This window comes from Bombina bombina, chromosome 3, assembly GCF_027579735.1.
Source record: "Bombina bombina isolate aBomBom1 chromosome 3, aBomBom1.pri, whole genome shotgun sequence".
Classification (NCBI taxonomy): domain Eukaryota; kingdom Metazoa; phylum Chordata; class Amphibia; order Anura; family Bombinatoridae; genus Bombina; species Bombina bombina.
The window spans coordinates 695,532,577-695,553,182 of NC_069501.1; the positions used below are offsets into that span (position 1 = coordinate 695,532,577).

The 20,606-nt window shown below is 35.2% G+C and overlaps 1 protein-coding gene across 3 annotated transcripts in view; it reads right to left on the bottom strand.

The window, feature by feature from the left end:
- Positions 1 to 484: 484 nt before the first annotated feature.
- C3H11orf54 (chromosome 3 C11orf54 homolog) overlaps positions 485 to 20,606 on the bottom strand; it is a 45,111-nt gene continuing 24,989 nt past the window's right edge. For all 3 annotated transcript variants that reach the window (XM_053707469.1, XM_053707470.1, XM_053707468.1), the window contains 5 exons: positions 20,241 to 20,342; positions 14,496 to 14,672; positions 3,401 to 3,550; positions 2,114 to 2,230; positions 485 to 1,460 (listed from right to left, as the gene is read on the bottom strand). In XM_053707469.1, the coding sequence (XP_053563444.1) occupies positions 1,287 to 1,460; positions 2,114 to 2,230; positions 3,401 to 3,550; positions 14,496 to 14,672; positions 20,241 to 20,342 (720 nt within the window). In that variant the 3' untranslated portion in view covers positions 485 to 1,286. The remainder of the gene's footprint in view (positions 1,461 to 2,113; positions 2,231 to 3,400; positions 3,551 to 14,495; positions 14,673 to 20,240; positions 20,343 to 20,606) is intronic.

The following is a 20,606-nucleotide window of genomic DNA, read 5'->3' on the forward strand; positions in this document are numbered from 1 at the left end:
CATAGAGATGTTTAGGTGATATTTTCTAGTCAGCTTTTTACAGCTATGCTGCATCACTTTCAAGTGTTTCAACATTTGGGTATCATGGCCCTTTAAGGGAATTATAGAGAAAGACAGCTTAAGTTGCTCTAGAAGATTAATGCCTTCCTGTAGAGACCCCAGCCATCTTGTTGGAATGTGACAGGAAGTAATGGACCCTGCACAAATTAAGTTAAGAAAAGAAATAAAAAGGTAAAAATATTTTTTTAAATAAAAATACATATTACAATGATTTATTTTTAGTATAACCCACTGGTTAGAGCTTGTTTTAGTACAACAACGAAACAGACTGTTTTATATCCTTGTAAAGTAGACATAAATTTTAAAAAAATGCTGATAATGGCAGAACAAACTATTGACATGCTGACGACATTGTTTATCACTTTAACTAAAGGAAGATCTACATATTTTTTCTTCATATACTATAAAAAAATAACAACAAAACTGAAAATCGAAAAAATGTTTATTCAATGCATAGTGTCAAATACTGTTGACTTTGATCTTATAGAATTGTATACAAATGTAGTAAACCTAAATTTATTTTAATATTTCTGTTTGGAAAATATAACTTTCAAATCAACTTAAAATGTTCTAAACACGAGAAAATGTAAAAATACATCAACTGGAAAATTGATATAAAAAGTATAACTGTCTTCATAATTTGAATTACAATTACTAATTAACATATACAGTTAATTTTTATACAAAAAATGTCTTAACACGGATCAGTTCTGCATTCCCTCTTTGTTTATCACTTGGTATTTATTAGAACTCACATTATAACGTTCATAAATTGAGAATAGCAGAAATAAAAACATTTTTTATCCTTATTTAATTTATCCAAAATATTTTTTACTACAAAATGAACATATTCTTATGGTTTTGAAGATGTGATTTAAAGGGACACAGATGTTTGGGATTTGAATTGATTACACAAACAGGGCTAGATTTATTATTAAAGGGATACTAAAACATAAAAAAAAACCACATTAAAAGGATACTGAAAAAGCAGGAATGTAAGCATATGAGTGGGCCCTTTTTTAGTTTAGCACCTGGGTAGCGCTTGCTAATTGGTAGCTACATTTAGAAAATTGCTTAAAAATGCATGCTCTACATGAATCACAAAAGAAGAAAAATTGGGTTTTGTGTCCCTTTAATAGGTCCGACACTTATAATATTTTGTAAATCATTGATAAAATATTAGAAAAGACCTATGTTGTTAGAATTTTACTTGAAGCAAAATCAACCTAATCTCGTCCAACCATGTGAGTAGCAGATGGTTTGTCAATACGGTACAAAATGTCTGCAGGGTGGAAGTAACCAAGATACTCGACTGTCTCTGGAGTTGTGTCATTATGGTAGTGTCCTCCTTCTCCGTGGTGGCTGAAGCAATGAGTGTGTTCCAAACGCAAGTCCAAACCCTGAGATGATAAGATATATAAGACGGTCAGTGAGCTTTCAGTTCTAATATTAGATCAATGCACAATTTATCTTCTGTTCTAATAGCATTTATCTTTCCTGTAAATTCCTCCACAACAACAATACGCAATAATGGAATAGCTTACATTTGGAAAACCCATAAACAAGAATGAAATAAGCTTCTTATTGTATTATTTTTATATTCTTGTTTACAAAACTATTGTAAATCAAATAATAAGTAATATCATATGTTGTTTAAAGGGCCATTATATTAAAAAAAAAAAAAAAAAAAAAAAAAAAAACACATGCTCTAATCGAAGAGAATGATCTAAGAGAATGTAATTTTAAGAATATCAACCCTAGACTACTGTGTTTAAATCCTGCAAAGGGATTAAACACATAGAAATACTGCTGGTCCCGAAGGAAAATGCAGCTGATACAATCCGCAGCGCTAGTCTCACGACATATATGTAATGCAGCAGTGCTCTGCGAGTCTCAAGCCGTATTTCTACTGTGTGTTTAACCCTTTTAAAAGGGGGTTAAACACACAGTAGTCTAGGGTCGATAGTCTTTAAATGACAAATTAGAACAAGGCCCTTTAAGATGTAAAAGTCGCTTACAGATAATAATAGTAACACACATTTGCCATACTTACAGGATCATGAGATACAAACACTGACTGACATATCAAAGGGGACCTCATGGTATAATATTTCAACCAACGATTCACATCATCATCAGTATTTAAAGGACATGCTGAAAATTCTCTTGGCTGTAGATTAAGGGAAGACAAAATACTCAATGAAATATAAGTAAATATAACAAAAAGCTTAAAGAATGTTTTTTTGTTCTTCTTGTGCATGCCCCAGAGGGTTTAGCAGCTAAAATGAACATGCAGTTTCTTTATCTTTTCCAAAAAGCAAACACTTTTTTTTTTTATATTAATGGTTACAGAACAATGTGCATTTCTTATCCAATAACTGGAAAATGCTTGTACATTAAAGGGACAGTAAACCTAAAATATAATGTTATATAATTCTGCACAAAGTGCAGAATTATATAACATTATATTAGTGCTATCGTTATAAAACGTAATATTCCCTTTTAATTTTTTATAAATATGACAGTTTCTCAGACAGCAGGAGTGAGCTGCACTTAGTGTTATGGCGCGGTCGGGCCGGGCTGTGACTATACAGCTGGCCCGATGCGCTGTGGAATAAAAACAGACCCGCTCAGCAGAGTACAGAGAGCGGGTCTGAGAAACTGTCATATTTATAAAAAATTAAAAGGGAATATTACGTTTTAGAACGATAGTGCAGAATTATATAACATTATATTAGTGCTATGTGCAGAATTATATAACATTATATTAGTGCTATGTGCAGAATTATATAACATTATATTTTAGGTTTACTGGCACTTTAACTGACAAAAAACAAAGTGTGCAAAGGCGCCAGTGGTCCATGTCACATGATGCTTTTTACAGGATACAGCACGGCATTGTAGTGGTAAAGTACAGACTTAATAGACAATTGCAACATACCTTAACCAAGACAAAGAGCTAGATGTCTCATCACAAGTTACTAAGAAATAAATAATAGAACATGAAGACTATAAATTAAAATTAGCATGATTTTATGGAACATATAGCATGCGTCATAGAAACTTGTCATTTAAATGCATGCATCATTCTATAATCATTATAATGCTGAATCAGAAATTTTTTCCAACACAGAGGACAATTTCTGTATATTTAGGTAAAAAATAAAAAAAAAGATTAAAATCAAAGAAATTTGATTAGTAGATGACTTTCACATAATATCCAAGATAATAACTGCTACCAGGCCCCAGTTGGCCGATACGTTCTAGTCATTTTAATAACTGCCTGTTACATTGTTTTACAAACAGAAGACTTTTTTTAAATAAAACAAATTATATTCACCATAATATGAAGTTTGGCTTTCCCTTTTTGTATAATAAACGTTCCACCCATTCCGACAGCTCTCTCCCCATAATACTCTTTCAGCGCTTTTCTCATACAGCTCACAAAGTTTTCGTCGCCTGTTCTTTTTTTTACATGAACTTCAATAACCTGAAAGATTTGGAAATTTTCTATAACCAGCAGAATTTTTTTCTTCAAGTAAATTTGTTATTAAGGATCAAACTGCACATCCATTTTGTACACTATATAGGAAACATTTATGTATTGTAATTTAGTAGTATATTTTGAATACATTTCATCATACCTCTTTAAAATGCCATAACAATTATCCTGTTTTACTTGTTGGTAAATACCATTCTTCTCACAGTGAATTATAGCACATGAAGCGGGTGTGATTCTGATTAAATAGTACATTTATTCAGTTAAATAATAAGCTATTAGAGTGTTTGTTAGATGTAAATAAATAGAAAGTCAGTAGGAAACCTCTCCTCCTTTTGCTCCCGTTCCTCTGTTCATCTACTGTCACTCAGTTTTTTAGTCCTGAGAATGTTTTTAGGGTTCAAGTGCAAAGTTAAAGTTGTATCCATCCTGCTAAATGCGCCTTAACTGCTAGGTAATATTTGAGACCACTGACCATGTTCAGAGGTATGTAAGAGCCTTAATAGAAGGATTAGGACAAAAAAACAAAACAGAACAATATTATGGTGAATTGCATTACAATGGATAGGAAACCAGGGACAGTGCACAAAGCCAACTGATCTTGGTAAGAAAAAACAATAGTGTCTTCAAGATGATAACCTAGTGAATCTGCATGAGGGTGGGTGATTTCAAATACCATATCTCAGTCTCCAAACCATGTACAGTGACAAGACCCTTCATTTCAAACAAGGGGCATCATGCAAGGCACAGGTGATCAGCATACAAACAGAAATAATATGCATGCAGCAGCACTTAAAGGGACACTAATGTCAAAAGTAAACTTTCACAATTCAGATAGAGTACGCAGTTTTAAGGGACTTTCTGAGGCACCAGCTACTCCTTAAGCATGAGTAAAAGTTCATAGTGTATACATATGCAAGTCTGTGATTCACTGATGGCTGTCACTAGATACAGGGGCCCGGCAAATTGATGAACATTTTAAAATGTGTCCAAAAAAAAAATCTAGTGCTCATTTAACATTTTAAAAATTGCTATTGCATTGTCTTTTTATCATGCACTTGTTGATTAAGCAATTCTACTGTATTTATTGGTCCTTTAAAGTGCTGTTTTCCATAAGAGAAGAGGAGCTTTAACAGAGTCCCTGTCTCCCTCTCCCACTGGTTTGTTTTACCTTTAATATTAGAAAGACAAGCGACCCCTCTTTCGAAAGAGGAAAATGTTTCTCACACAAGGGATCACCTGTTGCCCTAGGATGCAGCTCATCATTTGCCCCACTAGAAAATAATCATTTTCTAGTGGTGGGGAATCGGGGCTTTTATAAATCACTTATCTCTCCTACTGATTTAATTTTTAACATAGTGCAAAATAAGCACCCATGCAGTGTCTGGTGACAGGAAGGAGGCACTTTTAGAGTCCCTATACCCCACCAAGCCAGAGGGGTTTTAAGACCCCGGTTTGGAAAGGAGGGTTCCTCTTTCAATGTGTGGTCTCATACCAGTTATTACAAGGTAATTTCCACACAAAAAATGTCAATAACTTACCTAATGTATTTCTTGCATGGGGGCAGTGTCTCCAATGGAGACCATATCCCCTAAAGACATCATAACACACATAAATAATTCCCCTCACATGAAATTATATAACCCCCTTTAAGTATTAGGTGACTGCCATAGAAACTGAAATCACCCATCTACTTGGTGGCTCTTTTCAAAGATGAGAGGTCCATCATCAAACAAGGGGTCATATGCCCAGGTGGCAACAGCGATCACCAGACTGGACCATAGTAATATGGAAAACATCAGGGAATTATTAATTCCATAGGTTTCCCCACACAATACATATACAAACTTCATCTTTCAAATGAGTGGCCTGTGTCTATCTAGCTGCTAGTTAAAAAGGGTAAATACTTCATAGCATTGGTCCTATTTCAAGGGTTCTGGTGATTTTTAAGAGGCATTTACTAGCCCCTCACCTGAGAAATATATCATTAGACCCTATTTGAAAGAGTGACGTTACACTATTCAAATAAGGGGCTTCATGTCTGTATACCTCAAGTGATTGTTATAGTAATAAGGATCATCTGGCAGCAAATGCTAGTTTCAGGTTATTGTGTTGATAATGTTAGGACATCAATGTTTCTCTGAACTAATAAAAATACATAAATCAAAATAAATGACAAACATGTGTGAGCGTAAAATTGCAAGATAAAATATTAAACTTTCTCTTCTGATGTTCAATTATTAATTGTTGCTGAACAGTTTAGATATAAAATCCTAAATTTTGGTGTTGTCAGAAGAGAAAGCTAAATATAAGCTAAATATGGGACCATAAAACATGTTTGAAATACTAATTGCCAACCATCTACGCCATGATAAAAAAAAAATGTTTTTCCTATATTATTGTATACACTATCAGAAAAAAGGGTACGGTCGGGGTCCGTTTGTGAACACTTAGGGTACAACTGCTCTGGTTGTACCCTCAATGGATCATAATTACACCTTAAAGGGACAGTATACACTCATTTTCATATAACTGCATGTAATAGACACTACTATAAAGAATAAGATGCACAGATACTGATATAAAAATCCAGTATAAAACTGTTTAAAAACTTACTTAGAAGCTGTCAGTTTGGCTCTGTTGAAAAGGTAGCTGGAAAGCCCACTGCGAGTGGCAAATAAGACACTCCCCCCTCCCCCTTCTTTTGCATATGAAAAGACCCTTTACACAAACAGGAGCAAGCTGGAGAAGGTAACTGACAGTATTCACATAAAACTTTGGGGCTTGGTTAGGAGTCTGAAAATCAGAGCAATGTTATTTAAAAATAAGCAAAACTATACATTTATTTTAAAATAAAACTTTATGGGCTATATAAATAGATCATCTACAAAACATTTATGCAAAGAAAAAATGAGTGTATAATGTCCCTTTAAGGAACTAATATGTACCATTTAGTGGTACATAAGGTACAAATATGTTTCCAACTGTCAAAGGGTCCATGTCTGTACCATTTAATCCCCCCAAATAGGTGCAATCACATGTTTGACTAAAAGGTTGAGGGGGATGGGAGGTGCAAGGCTGCCAAGCCCTGCAAGTCCATATCATTTGTACACCTAAATTACTCATATTCACATAACAGGCAGTCACCCAAAATGAATGCAACAAAATAATTGTGTTCAATCATTGTTGGCAATATGCAAGAAGCGGGCAAAGCAAAAAAAATACTTAAAGGGAGACTAAACCCAAATTCTTTTCTTTCGTGATTCAGATAGATGCAATTTTAAGCAACTTTCTAATTTACTCCTATTATCAAATTGTTTTCGATCTCTTGGTATCTCTTGAAAATCAAGAATGTAAGTTTAGATGCCTGCCTATTTTTGGTGAACAACCTGGGTTGTTCTTGCTGATTGGCAGATAATCACACACTAACAAACAAGTGCTGTCCAGGGTACTAAACAAAAAATTGGCTGGCTCCTTAGCTTAGATGCCTTTTTTTCAAAAAAAGATAGCAAGAGAACGAAGAAAATTCGATAATAGGAGTAATTTAGCGCATGCAATTTTAAGCAACATTATATCTGAATTACAAAAGAAAAAATTTGGGTTCACTGTCCCTTTAACCCCTTGAGTGCTAACGACGGCTGTGAGCCGTCACAGAGTTTCCCACTCTGGTGCTAACGACGGCTCAGAGCCGTCGCTAGCACTCTCTCACATTGAGGGAGATCTGGGGGCTCCCACCCGCTCCTACCCCGGCGATCGTGCCTATGAAGTGACAGGCATCCCCGGGGCTTCACGTTTTGCGCGGTTAACAAGTAACAATACAAAGTATAGGGAAAGGGGGCATGCTGCTTAGACGCCTGTATCTCAGGCATCTAAGCAGCTACAGACCCCCAAGACCCACTATTGGAAAGGTAATCGCCTAACCTTTCCAATGGTTTAAGTCTTGGGGATCTGAAAAAATATATATAAAAGTTAAAAAAAAAAATTAAAAAAAAAAACCTTCAATCACCTTAGCACCCAGGTGGGAAAGTGCTTAGCACTCAAAGGGTTAATAACCCATATATTCAACGATACTGTGTTGCTGATTCTAAATTGCAAAAAAGCACTGAACATTTTAATGTTTATATTTAGAGCATCAAGATGTTAACTCTTAAACATAAAGCAAATGTTTTAACTAAAATTACAAAGAAAAAATGTTGCTTTAAACTCTATAAAATAAACAAAAAATAAATTGTTACCGTTCCCCAATCACATACATGGACATTGCGTAACACGTCATAGCGCCATCTATTGGTTGAAAGTTCCTTGACATGTGTAATACAGCTCCATCTATTGGTAGCAGGTTCATCACCAAAATGTGTACTGGGGAAATAGACTAATTTGCATATATTTTGCAGAGTGACAATTCAATGTATGGTTGTGAGTTTTATCGTTTATCCCTCCCCCAAATCCCCCTTCTTTTCATTAGTTATATTTTATTATTATGTTGTTTTCTATATATTTATGTTTTATGTGGCATGTCACCCTAAATGTAATGGGGTGTTTTTAGAGTCCAGTACAGAGTGATATAAAACACATTGAGTACTTCTTTGTGGAATTGGTTGTTTAGTCTGGTTCTTTCAGGTGGTTCTGTAGCAGTATCCAAACTTTTTTCTAAACTGCAGTGTGGCTATTGTAATACTGTCTGAAAAGTACACATTAAATGAATGCATATTTGAATGTTAGATAATACATTTAATAATACATTAATGGAACAGAATTTGTAATATGCTTTGTTTGGTCCAAATTTGCCATCATGAGGTACAAAGGGCTTGTCACTGGGGCAGTACCCTTAAAAGGCCAGATTTGCACCATTTTTTAAGGGTACAATATGGAATCATAGCACTGAGGTTCAATCTAGTCATCAAAGATACATATTTGCCTTTGAAAAGGTACAATCTGCAAGGGTACCAATTTGTACCGCGGGTGTACCTTTGAGGGTACTGCCCCAGTGACAAGCTGTTGTACCCCTAAAAAGGTACAATTTTTTCTGACAGTGTATATTCAAATTAAAGTTGTCAGTATCTATATAACAAAAAAAAAAACAGGTAAGGGGGAGATTTTGGGCCATGTTGGGTCCCGACATCAGGAACTGCTTCTGAGCCTAATCAGTCAATTGTCTCTGTATATTTTCAGCACCTATTAAGAGTTTGTTCATTGTTGGATTCTTTGGATTTCAGATAATCTCTAGAGAAAACTTTCATGTCTACTTTTTATATATATTTTTTAAATTTATTTTAAGAATGGTACAGACCATAAACGATTAATATTTTGCAGTGCCATTGTGTCTTATGTTTGTAATTTGATGACTATCTTTACCTTTAATAAAACAGAGATATGCCATTTTAATCACTCTCATAGGGTCAAATGATTTAAAGATCTCCACTCTGACAATATTATCTAAGAAGTGCTACCAATACTGCAAGGTTCCTCAAAGAATTTTAGAAAAGCACATTTTAGCTTGAGAGCAGTTTAGATCACTATGAAGGGTTTTGGAAGGGAAGAGACACATGCATTATAATACAATACTCAACAAAGCCCTCAAGATTTTGGGTGTTTTCACTCCATGTTGGTGAGGTTTTGGTCATCAAGCCCATTGTCTTTTCTATGATGTCCGCTTGTTTTATCTATATATCTTTTTTTTTTTTTTTTTTTTTTTAAAAACAAAAACTTAGATATGATACATTTCCTAGTTATGGAATTTTCTAGGGATTTTTAGTTAATTATATTGCCAAGTTTTCCTGGATATTATGGGATGTCACTAGAATGGTTAAAGGGACACTGTACCCAAAATTTTTCTTTCATGATTCAGATTGAGCATGAAATTTTAAGCAACTTTCTAATTTACTCTTATTATCAAATTTTCTTCATTCTCTTGGTATCTTTATTTGAAATGCAAGAATGTAAGTGTAGATGCCGGCCCATTTTTGGTGAACAACCTGGGTTGTCCTTGCTGATTGGTGGATAAATTCATCCACCAATAAAAAAGTGCTGTCCAGAGTACTGAAACCAAAAAAAAGCTTAGATGCCTTCTTTTTCAAATAGTGATAGCAAGAGAACGAAGAAAAATTGATAATAGGAGTAAATTAGAAAGTTGCTTAAAATTGCATGCTCTTTCTGAATTACAAAAGAAAAAATGTGGGTACAGTGTCCCTTTAACCTGACTATTTTGACGATAATATTTTCCAAATCTCTTTGTTATATACTATGTAACCCATACATTGGTAGTCATGTTTTGAACCTCATATTTTCAGAAAAAAGAAAGAAAAACACAGAAGCATCTTTTTCAACTGTAGTATATATTAAACTATATAATAAAACAGGATATATGTATACAAATCACCAATCCATACAGTGGGGGAAAAAATTGTACAAAAAATAGTATGAAAGCCCTCGAGTGACAAAACAGCGGCACAAAAGAGTTGGGAGTTATTATAGGAAGACTTGAAAAAATATGTTTGAAATCTAGGAATTAGCCCTAAAATGTAAAAGCCAGGTATTTCCAAGGAAGTAGTAATTTAGTAGAAGTGCAGAAGTTACACTGATAGGTAGGATTTTTAAAACAACTGATTCCACTGTATGGGTTAGTGTTATGAATATGCACCATACTGTTTTGTCATATTGTTTAGAAAACGATGCTACATCTTTCCTGTTTTTCTCTTTTTTTTTCAAAGAACATTTGATACTAAATGGCTTCCATGAAAAGACTGCATTTATGATAACATTTTAGTAATAACTGGGAATTAATATTTGACCAGTGATACAATAATAAAATAAAATAACGGCTACCCCTACTCCTTTATATTCCCAAACCATAATTCACTAAAAACTGGGAATGTTTTCACCTGTGGTCTAACTGGAAATTATACTGTGTTAAGGTCCTTTATGAATAAAAGTAGATTTCTAATTGCAGATTTATATACTCCTTTAACCAACATAACAATAATTAACAGTACGTTGGAGTAACACATAGCATAGGGTTTTCTGGTTATATTGTATATAGTGTACAGAAAATATCAACAAATACAGGGGGTCAGAATCCCATGAGACCTAGAAAATAGGCTCTATTCTCTACCTACTTTACAGTATGCAGTGTCACTTGCCATTTCTGCTTGGTTGCCCCCAGGGCCACCATCAGGGGGTGACAGGGGTGACTCCTGTCAGGGGCCCAATGAGCCAGGGGGGCCCCATGAGGCAAGAACTAAAAAAAAAAAAAAAAAATTTTTTTTTTTTTAATTTTGGCAGCCACCAGTGGGTACTACAGCAGAGTGCTAATTGATCATAGGAAATGTTATTACAAGTAGTAAAGTATTAGCATTTGAGAGGATTTCTTAGTGTGCACTAAACCACTATGCTCAGTGTGAGACAGACTTGGCACTTTGTACAGTGTGTGCCTGAGTCAGACGGCAGATCACTTTCATTTGAAGAGGTAGGACTTACTTAGAAAATGTTTTTTATTTCTTTGTGCAATTTTGGATTGTAACTTCAGTGTGGTAGTAGTTGTATGGTGGGGCCAGGGGTCCATACAAACATTTTTATTTTTTTTAGCAGCAGTGTATGTATGATTATTTGACAATGCTGTAGAAATTCTATATTTAAAACCATGCAGAAATGTTTCCTCCTCAATACACAAATGGTAGATGCCCTTTTGGTAGATATGCATTTTTTATATTTATATTTATATATATATTACATTCCAGTTTACTGCCCCTTTATGCAAGGACTTTCCAGATGCAAGGAGGCATTTTATCTAAGATTTTTACATCTGCATAAAATTTTATACTCTCAGACTAAGATTGCTCAGTGTTTGAAATGAGACGGGTTAACTTAAAACTGTTCAGTTTACACTACAGCTGACTTAGTTTTGAAATACATACCAACAAGCCTAAATCCTGCATTTAACCAGATCTAATGGTATGAGTATCACAGCTTATGGTCCCACCAAGACCATATAGAGTACAGCATTTTCAAAATCCATAAGTACAGCTGACATATGGGAAAATGTGTACACTATATTTGAAGTGGTGCTCTTGGTTGGGGAAAACAAACATATGTCAACCTTTTAAAGGTACTTTTCTTCATCTAGCCATCTACCCAGCTCATTAATGTACAATTTTGAATTCACAGAATTATTTTTGTTTGCACATTTACAAATATGATTCTTTAAAAAGTGATCTCTTAATTTCTGCATTTTTTTTATCATGCATGTCACACACTGTTGATTTAGGGGATGCAAGGTGCATAAATGTTTCCTCCTGTGAGTGTTTCTGTGGTTGTATGTGTTTATGTCTTTGTGCTTTGATTTGTGTCTCTATGAGTGTGTATGTATTTGTTTTCTGTGGGTCTCTCTGTGAGGGTGGGTGTGTATGTCTTTGTGCATTTTCTGTGGATGTCTGTGAGGGTGTGTGCATATGTCTTTGAGCTTTTTCTATGGGTGTTTCTGTGAGGGTGTTTGTGTGTATGTATGTATGTATGTCTGTGTTTTCTGTGGATGTCTCAGTGAGGGTGTGTGTATGTATGTCTTTCTGTGTTTTTCATGTGGTTGTCTCTCTGTGTGTGTGTGTATGTCTTTGTGTGTTTTCTGTGGGTGTCTCTGTGTGTGTTTGGGCGTGTGTATGTCTTTGTGTGTTTTCTGAGGCTGTCTCTGTCGGTGTTTCCTTGGGTGTATGTGCAAGTTTGAGTTTGTGTGTGTGTGTGTGTCCATTGTCTGTTCCTTTTTAGGACATTTTGACCTTACTACTAATTATTCACATCTTTCTACAGACTTTGAGACTAACAAGACCTTTCCGGAAGTAACCACTCCACCATTTAACCTTTAAATTATTGTTTAGGCAGTTCAGGGCCCTTCCTTTCAGCCACTGCATGCTGTTGTCATAATTTAGTTGTCATCTTCCTTTACAAAAAGATAATCAGAACTCCATATTTTGTTTTCTAAATCTCCTTTTTTACAAAACTGTAGTTTACCTCATTACTTGTCAGGTCAATGTAAACAAGTGCTAAGTGTCTGTTTGGGTTTCTGTGTCTGAGTGTGTTTCTTTGCGTGTCTGCTAGAGTGTCTATATGTGAATCCTTATGTGTGAGTGTGTTTGTGTGTTTCAGTGTATGAGTGTGTCTGTGTGTTTGTATGTTACTACCTTTACAACATTTCCAAGTTTAAATAGACAATTAAGAATAAAGTGCATATACGTTTTAGTCACTTGGTCAAAAATTGCACATGTCAAAGGAGGGGGGGGCCCTGATCAATGGTTGAGTCAGGGGCCCCAAAATTTCTAGTGGCGGCCCTGGTTGCCCCTCACATGGAACAGATATTCTCAGTGCTCTCCTCTCCCTTTAATTCCCTGTAGAGGAGCCCTATGACAGTGAAAACCAGCAAACCACTGCTCACTGCAGAATATGTGTAAAAAGCAGTCAAAGGGGCACAACAATGATGAATAAGTGTATTGGCAAGCAAGGGTCTAAATTACTGTTATGTGTTTCTAGCAACAACAAAAAAGGTTGAATAACTGGCAGAGTGGGGACAAGTGAATAAGAGTAGTGGGGCTTTCATTTATAGAGTTCTGCATTAAATGGATGGTAAAGTAAAAATGAAATGTTTATGATTCAGAGCATACAATTTTAAAACAGCTTTTCAGTGTACTTCTATTACCTGATTTGCTTCATTCTCGTGGTATCCTTTATTGAAAAACATACCTAGGTAGTTTTATTGGACAATGCCAAGCCAGGTAAGGCTGAGGGTCACTGACGCGTTCGCATGCGCTTCATCCGATGAATCGCATGCAAATTGTCCAATAAATAACTGTTTAAAGACTCTCTTGTTCCAGCATGACTTTTTTCCTGCTTGTTCTATAGTCACGTACAACGGTTGGAAATACCGTTTTTGTCCACTGGACTACCTACTGGAACTTTTCCTCTACGAGAGGAGCCTCCCCCTTCCCTCCTTCCAATAGTCTATCACCTTTGAGCTTGGCTGGTGATGCACAAGGAAGCCGCCTGTCCGGAACGCCTAACCACAGGACGCCCAGACCGGACCTGCTCCAGAGGGGTTTCATCGCTCGTTTGGAACAGATCTTCTGCATGAGTTCAGGCATCTCATCGAACACATAGCACTTTGGGGTAGATGGACGCAGCACAGAGGAGGTTTACTCACCTGACCGGTTTTGGATTACACCACTACTCTTCAGTGCACTATACTTACAGGCAGAAGCAGAGGTATGTTAAGGGGGGTTGGCATAAGGACAGCTGAATACTATGTTTCACCCTAGTCCTGGATTACTAATTTGTACTTAACAGGAACTATGGGACTTTAACACCTTATTCCATATAGTTGGTCTTCACCATACTTAGGTTATGAGCCAATGGAATAGACTGGGTACACTTTGAATGCTTCAATCTGTGGAGGCTCAGGAGCAGCAAAGCACTGCTGGGAGCCGGCTTATTATTGGAGGTAGCACATCTATTCCTCTTGTCACTGGCTCACCTGGCTTGTTCAGCTAGCTCCCAGTAGTGCAAGAGAAGGAAGCAAATTTGATAATAGAAGTAAATTGGCGAGATGTTTAAAATGGCATGCTCTATCTGAATCATGAAAGAAAAATGTAGAGCTTCATATCCCTTTAACATTACTGTTCTTTTTTATTTATTTCTTTACAAGACTTTAAAAAGGTAAGCATGTGATCTTTCTACTCAAGAAGTTTATTGGAACAAGCAAAACAGCTTCTTTGGTGGACCCCAAAAAACTGTACAGAGAACTAAAATTCATAGAGGTCTCTGAAGACTTTTTTTCTCTTTTTAATTTCTAGGATATTTGTACTTCTCAAAGCAAATCAAAGATTACAATCTATTTGCCACGATTAGCTTCATGTGCAATCATGAGAGAACAGTATACATATTGGAGTATACTAACCTTCCCTGCTTTTCCTTCACTTGCATACAAGTTGGACAGGAGACCAAAATCATTATCACTGTGTTTTTCTCTGTATTTCTCTAGCAAACAGCTGCTATCTTCTGGGTTAATACTTGCAACATAATTACCATTCACAGTCGGTGTAGTTGGACCTTCTGCTTGCACAGATAAAATGAGCTGGAAAAGAAACACTATACTAAGGAGTGGGTTACACGATTAGTAAATTAGATAATACAAAAATAAAAATGAATGTACAAATACTTCACAAAGTGAAACAAAATAACAAATGTAAAAACGTGATTTAAACTAAAAAGTTCATTCAATAGTGGAAGGATATGTCCATTCCTGAAGGGATTTCTTGGGATAGTGCTCTTCAATCTGTTCCTCGAAATGGAAGAGAGGAAAAAATATAGTGCAACTCTGTGAAACAACTGTGAACACTTTTAGATAAGGACAAATGGTTTCTCACTTTTGATGGAGCTATTGCAAGCTCTATATGATGCGCACACCTACTTTATACTGGTAGGCAAACAGTATCTCACGATGGCAATGATATAAAAGAATATTTATTTTAAAACATTAAAAACCCGTCACAAATGCTTCATGAACACCAATATTTAAGGGCTCTAGAGACCAATAGGCAAAGTTTTGCAGTCCAGAGTTAACCACAGAACCGGATGGAAGACAGAAGACAAACCGCAACTCTATACCGGTATGGTATCACTGGCACGTTTTGACGTTAGTGAGAAGAAAAAAGCTCCAACGTACATTTCGCTGTACTACTTGCAGCTTTGTCAAGAATTCCTTGACAAAGCTGCAAGTAGTACAGCGAAACGTATGTCAGAACTTTTCTTCTGCCTTCCATCCGTATCCATCCGGGTCTGTGGTTAACTCCGGACTGCAAAACTTTGCCTATTTGTCGCTAGAGCCCTAAAATATTGGTGTTCATGAAGCATTTGCGACGGTTTTTAATGTTTTTAAATAAATATTCTTTTATATCATTGCCATTTTGAGATACTGTTTACCTACCAGTATAAAAGTAGGTATGCACATCATATAGAGCTTGCAATAGCTCCATCAAATGTGATTAACCATTTGTCCTTATCTACAAGTGTTCACGGTTGTTTCACAGAATTACACTATATTTTTTCCTCTCTTCTTCCATTTCGAGGAACCTATTGAAGAGCACTATCCCAAGAAATCCCTTCAAGAACGGACATATCCTTCCACTATTGAATGAACTTTTTAGTTTAAATCACGTTATTACGTTTATGTTAAATTAGATAATACAACTTACATGAGCATCTACTATAAGGCTTGAAAATAACTGTCAAAACATTTATTACATACTGAATGTACCCAGATGACCAAATAACTTCAGAGAGTCTTCTTCTTATGAAGTGTAACTGTACAGAGATCATATTAAAATGCTTTGTGCATAAATAGTAGTTAAAGGGACAGCATACAATAAAATAGTTTTTCCCTTAATGTATTTCCAATGACTTTTTATACCAGTAAAAGATGTATGAGAAATTTAATTTTAAGGGTTATTTGTGGATATGAAATTGCTGGTTTTGTGCTTTGAAATCACAACCTATTGAAATAAGTTAACCTTGAAGGTAAAATTAGATCTCATTGTGTTATCACTTTGTGTAAACACACACTTGCTTCCTTATATTATATGTTTCTAAACCAAAGCCCAGTAATTATAGAGAATAATAAAAAATAATCGTTTTATTAGTTATCTATTCTATCCCCCCACCAGGAGTGTAATTTCTTCTGCTGACCGTGTTTACATTGCCACTCAATAACTTGGACTTAACGGGACATTCTGGTCAAAATTTAAAAGAACACAGATGAATTACATCTTTGAATAGTAACATATTTGCAATATACATGTATTGGCAAAAATGCTTCTAGTAAAAGTTATCACTTTTTAGTGTTAACATTTTTTTCTGCACGTGCATGTGAAGCATAGCTAGATATTCTCAGTGCACCAGCATTTTAAAAGCTGCAGCTGCTCAGAGCACCAGTGGGAATTATATCATGCCAGCAATTAACAAATTGAGTCATTACCAGATTGTACAAGCATCTTAGGCTTTGCGAGTAAGCTCTGTGTTTATAATGCTGGTGCACGGAGCATACTTAAATGCACTTTTTAAACTGCTATAGCTTTTATAAGAAGCATTTTTGCTAATACATATATATTAAAAAAAATGCTTCTATTCAAAACTGAAATGTATCAATGTAGATTCCAATTTTGGCTGGAATGTCCCTTTAAAGGGACATAATACTCATATGCTAAACTTGAAACTGATGCAGTATAACTGTAAAAAGCGGACAAGAAAATATCACCCGAGCATCTCTATGTAAAAAAAGGAAGATATTTTACCTCACAATTTCCTCAGCTCACCAGAGTAAGTCCTGTGTAAACAGTTATAATTCAGCTGCTGTCCAGCTGCAGGTAAAACAAAAAAAAAAGAAAGAAATGAACTGCAGACAATCAGCATCAACAGTGCTGAGGTTATGAACTCTTTTACTGTGATCTCATGAGATTTGACTTAACTCTCATAAGATTTCATAGTAAACTTCCTTAAAGGGACATTATACACTCTTTTTTTCTTTGCATAAATGTTTTGTAGATGATCTATTTATAAAGCCCATAAAGTTTTTTGTTTTTTTTAAATGTATAATTTTGTTTATTTTTAAATAACATTGCTCTAATTTTCAGACTCCTAACCAAGCCCCAAAGTTTTATTTGAATACCGTCAGCTACCTTCTCCAGCTTGCTCCTGTTTGTGTAAAGGGTCTTTTCATATGCAAAAGAAGGGGGAGGGGGGAGTGTCTTATTTCCCACTTGCAGTGGGTTTTCCAACTGCCTTTTCAACAGAGCTAAACTGAAAGCTTCTAAGTACGTTTTTAACCATTTTATACTGGATTTTTATATCAGTATCTGTGCATCTTATTCTTTATAGTAGTGTCTATTACATGCAGTTATATGAAAATGAGTGTATACTGTCCCTTTAAACTGAATAGGGAAATAAGTTGAGTGTGCATGAGGCTCCCTCCCTTGCCTGTCCTGGGAAAGGCATACCGATTTGCTGCTTAAAGTCCTTTACAATGGGGTGTGAATACTTAGGACATTTTGACGTCAAATATCTTCTTTTTTACATAGAGATGTTGAGGTGATCTTTTCTAGTCAGTTTTTTACAGTTATGCTGCATCACTTTCAAGTGTTTCAACATTGGGGTATTGTGGCCCTTTAAGTCCAAAAACTTTCAGTACAGGTGGGGATACCACAGGCTAAATCAGCTATATCAAATTCCAAATTAAGGGTAAATGTGCTACTTGTAAACAATTTAATACACTCCAGCAGTTAAAATGGATCATCTGGAACAAATTAAAGAGGATAATTTTTTGGGGTAAAGTGAGAATCTCTTTCCTGAATGCAGGAAACTTTTTTCTCATTTCTCAATGGTCAAACACCTAACTCTTACATTGCAAACTGTTCCACTTAATAATGTGCTTACTACAGACTTTTGTTCACAGGCAGTTCATAATATTGACATTCTTGAAACACAAAGGTTAAAAAGCAGTTCAATGTCTACAGCATATGTAACTTTTATTCAGTTGATTAACTAAAGCTGTAGGTAAAAATAATAGAAGTTTGTGAGTATGAGTGATCGATTATGACTTAGGAGCTTGCACCAGTATGCCGCCCAGATACGGTTCAATTGAAATCCCCTGAGCAGCTAACAGGGTACCTAGCACCTTTGTAAAGATGCATGGAGCTGTAGCCAGACCAAAATGGATATCAACTGTACGCATGAGATAAAGGGATACTTTCTAAAGGATTGATAGTGTACATACGTTGACCTTTTTTATGTTCCATTGTACTGTGTCAAGAGACGCTATATTTTAAAGAACCCTTTTCAATGTATGTAAATGATCACTCCATTAGAAAGTATCCCTATATCAGATGCGTAGAATAGATATACCAAATTACGCCAAAGGGAAACATATTGGATATACCGTTTTCAGTCACTGTTTCCCCCGGTCTAAATGAGGTAATTTACTCTGATCTTTTAAGGTAAATAGGGAAGTTATATAAAATGTATGTGACAACTGTTAACCAAAGAGCACGGCGAGCCATCCTATTGATACATATAGTCATAGATCTCACAACAAGTATCCTATTCCAAAATTCTATTATATTCTCATAGATATGAGTATATGGACCTGTTAAAGGGGAAGCCCCTAGTCCATCAAATCTATGATCCAGAATTGAGTCTATATTGTTGATAAGGGAATATATATAGCCAATAGTATGATTTTATTATATGCACAATTTTCAACACCACCATCAAATCAATTTATCACCCAGCTTCCTTCACACATACATATTATTATAACTTAATGTTAATAATTGGTAACTTAACACATTGTATAAAAAGACAAAGTATATCATATTAAATCACTAGTATCACATATAGAGAAATACTTTTTACAACCCTTATATAGGTTGGCGGATAAGAATATTAAGTTATATCGAATAGATTGTTGTCAGATATTTAGATTAATGATAAATTCAAAGGTCACATTGGAATATTGCCATGGAGATATATATATATATATATATATATATATATATATATATATATAGATATATATATATATATATCTCAATATCACTAGCTTAGCTGTAGTTGGCTTCATACAATGCATGATTGGCTATTTGAACATAGTGGGCAATGAATATCCAAAAGGTGGCTCCATTTGAGAAACATTAAGTGCGTGTATTTCAGAATTGTATCACTCCTAAAGCAGTATGGCTTTATAGGGTGATTCTTAATAGCTACATTGTATCGGTAGTTTAACACTATTATTAAGGAGTGACATAGCACCATGTGAGTTGTGATGCACATAGATATTTACTTGTTCATTTTATACACATATTACATAGAACCTAATTCTGGGTAGAAATATAGAGGCACAAGTAATATTCACTGGGTAGAAATACAGAGGCACAAGTAATATTCTCGGGGTAGGAGGCAAATATTCTGCAAGAAGTTCACTCATCTATTCATTTCAAAGCATGATTTTTAAAAAATGTATACACTAAAACAGGATATAATAATAGGGATTGAAAATTATTGCAAGCACTATAACAAAACTACCAGACTGTAATAAAAATTAATGAGCAGACAAGATTCTAAAGGAGTAAATTCCCTAAATTATGACAGATTGCTTAAAGGGACGGTAAACAGCTTGTAATTACAAGATAGTTCTGTGATGCTACAGAATACCATATCAGTAAAGTGCTAAAGTTTGTAAAACAAAATTAAAATCTTGTTTGTTATAATTGTTTTTCAAAAAACAAACCCCTCAAACCATTTGCCTTATTTGGAGGAGCCAATCTGGGCTTTAGTCTGTGGACAACAGCCATGGTCATAATATAAATTACATGACAAGAGGGCACAATAAATAAAGTAAATTGCAAAGTTGTTTCATTACACATAACTAAACATTTTATATAAAGATCTCAAGGTGTTAATTGTCAGTGAACACATATTTTAAGAGCTTTGTCCCACTGGACAGATATCTTCATTGTAATCAACCTAAGCAAGATAGTTACAACTATATAATAGAGATAATAAATTAATGACAGTAGAACAAACACAATTTATTTTATGTACGAGTGCCATAAAACCCTTCCCAAAACTGAATGATGCAACATGAACCAACCTCAGCATTAATTCCCAAGCTTCTGTGGGAACTTGCACCAGCACCTAGAATATAGGCCCCAGGGAGATCAATCTGCTTTGCCACAGTGTTTATGTTGTAAATCTGTATAAATTTAAAAAAAAAATGCTGTTTAAGCAATAGTAGATTACTGCTACTATACATAAATCATAAGTGTCTGACATAAACAGTGAAAGTTAATGAGGCTCATAATATTAAAGTGCCATTTATAAGATCATAAACACAGAGTTACTACTGAACATTCATGCAATAGAATATTTGAATGGATAAGAGTACATACACACAGTCCTAAAGCCCGTGTACATGGGCCGTTTTTTGCAGTACAGCGGTCCCACCCCTTGCTCTCCC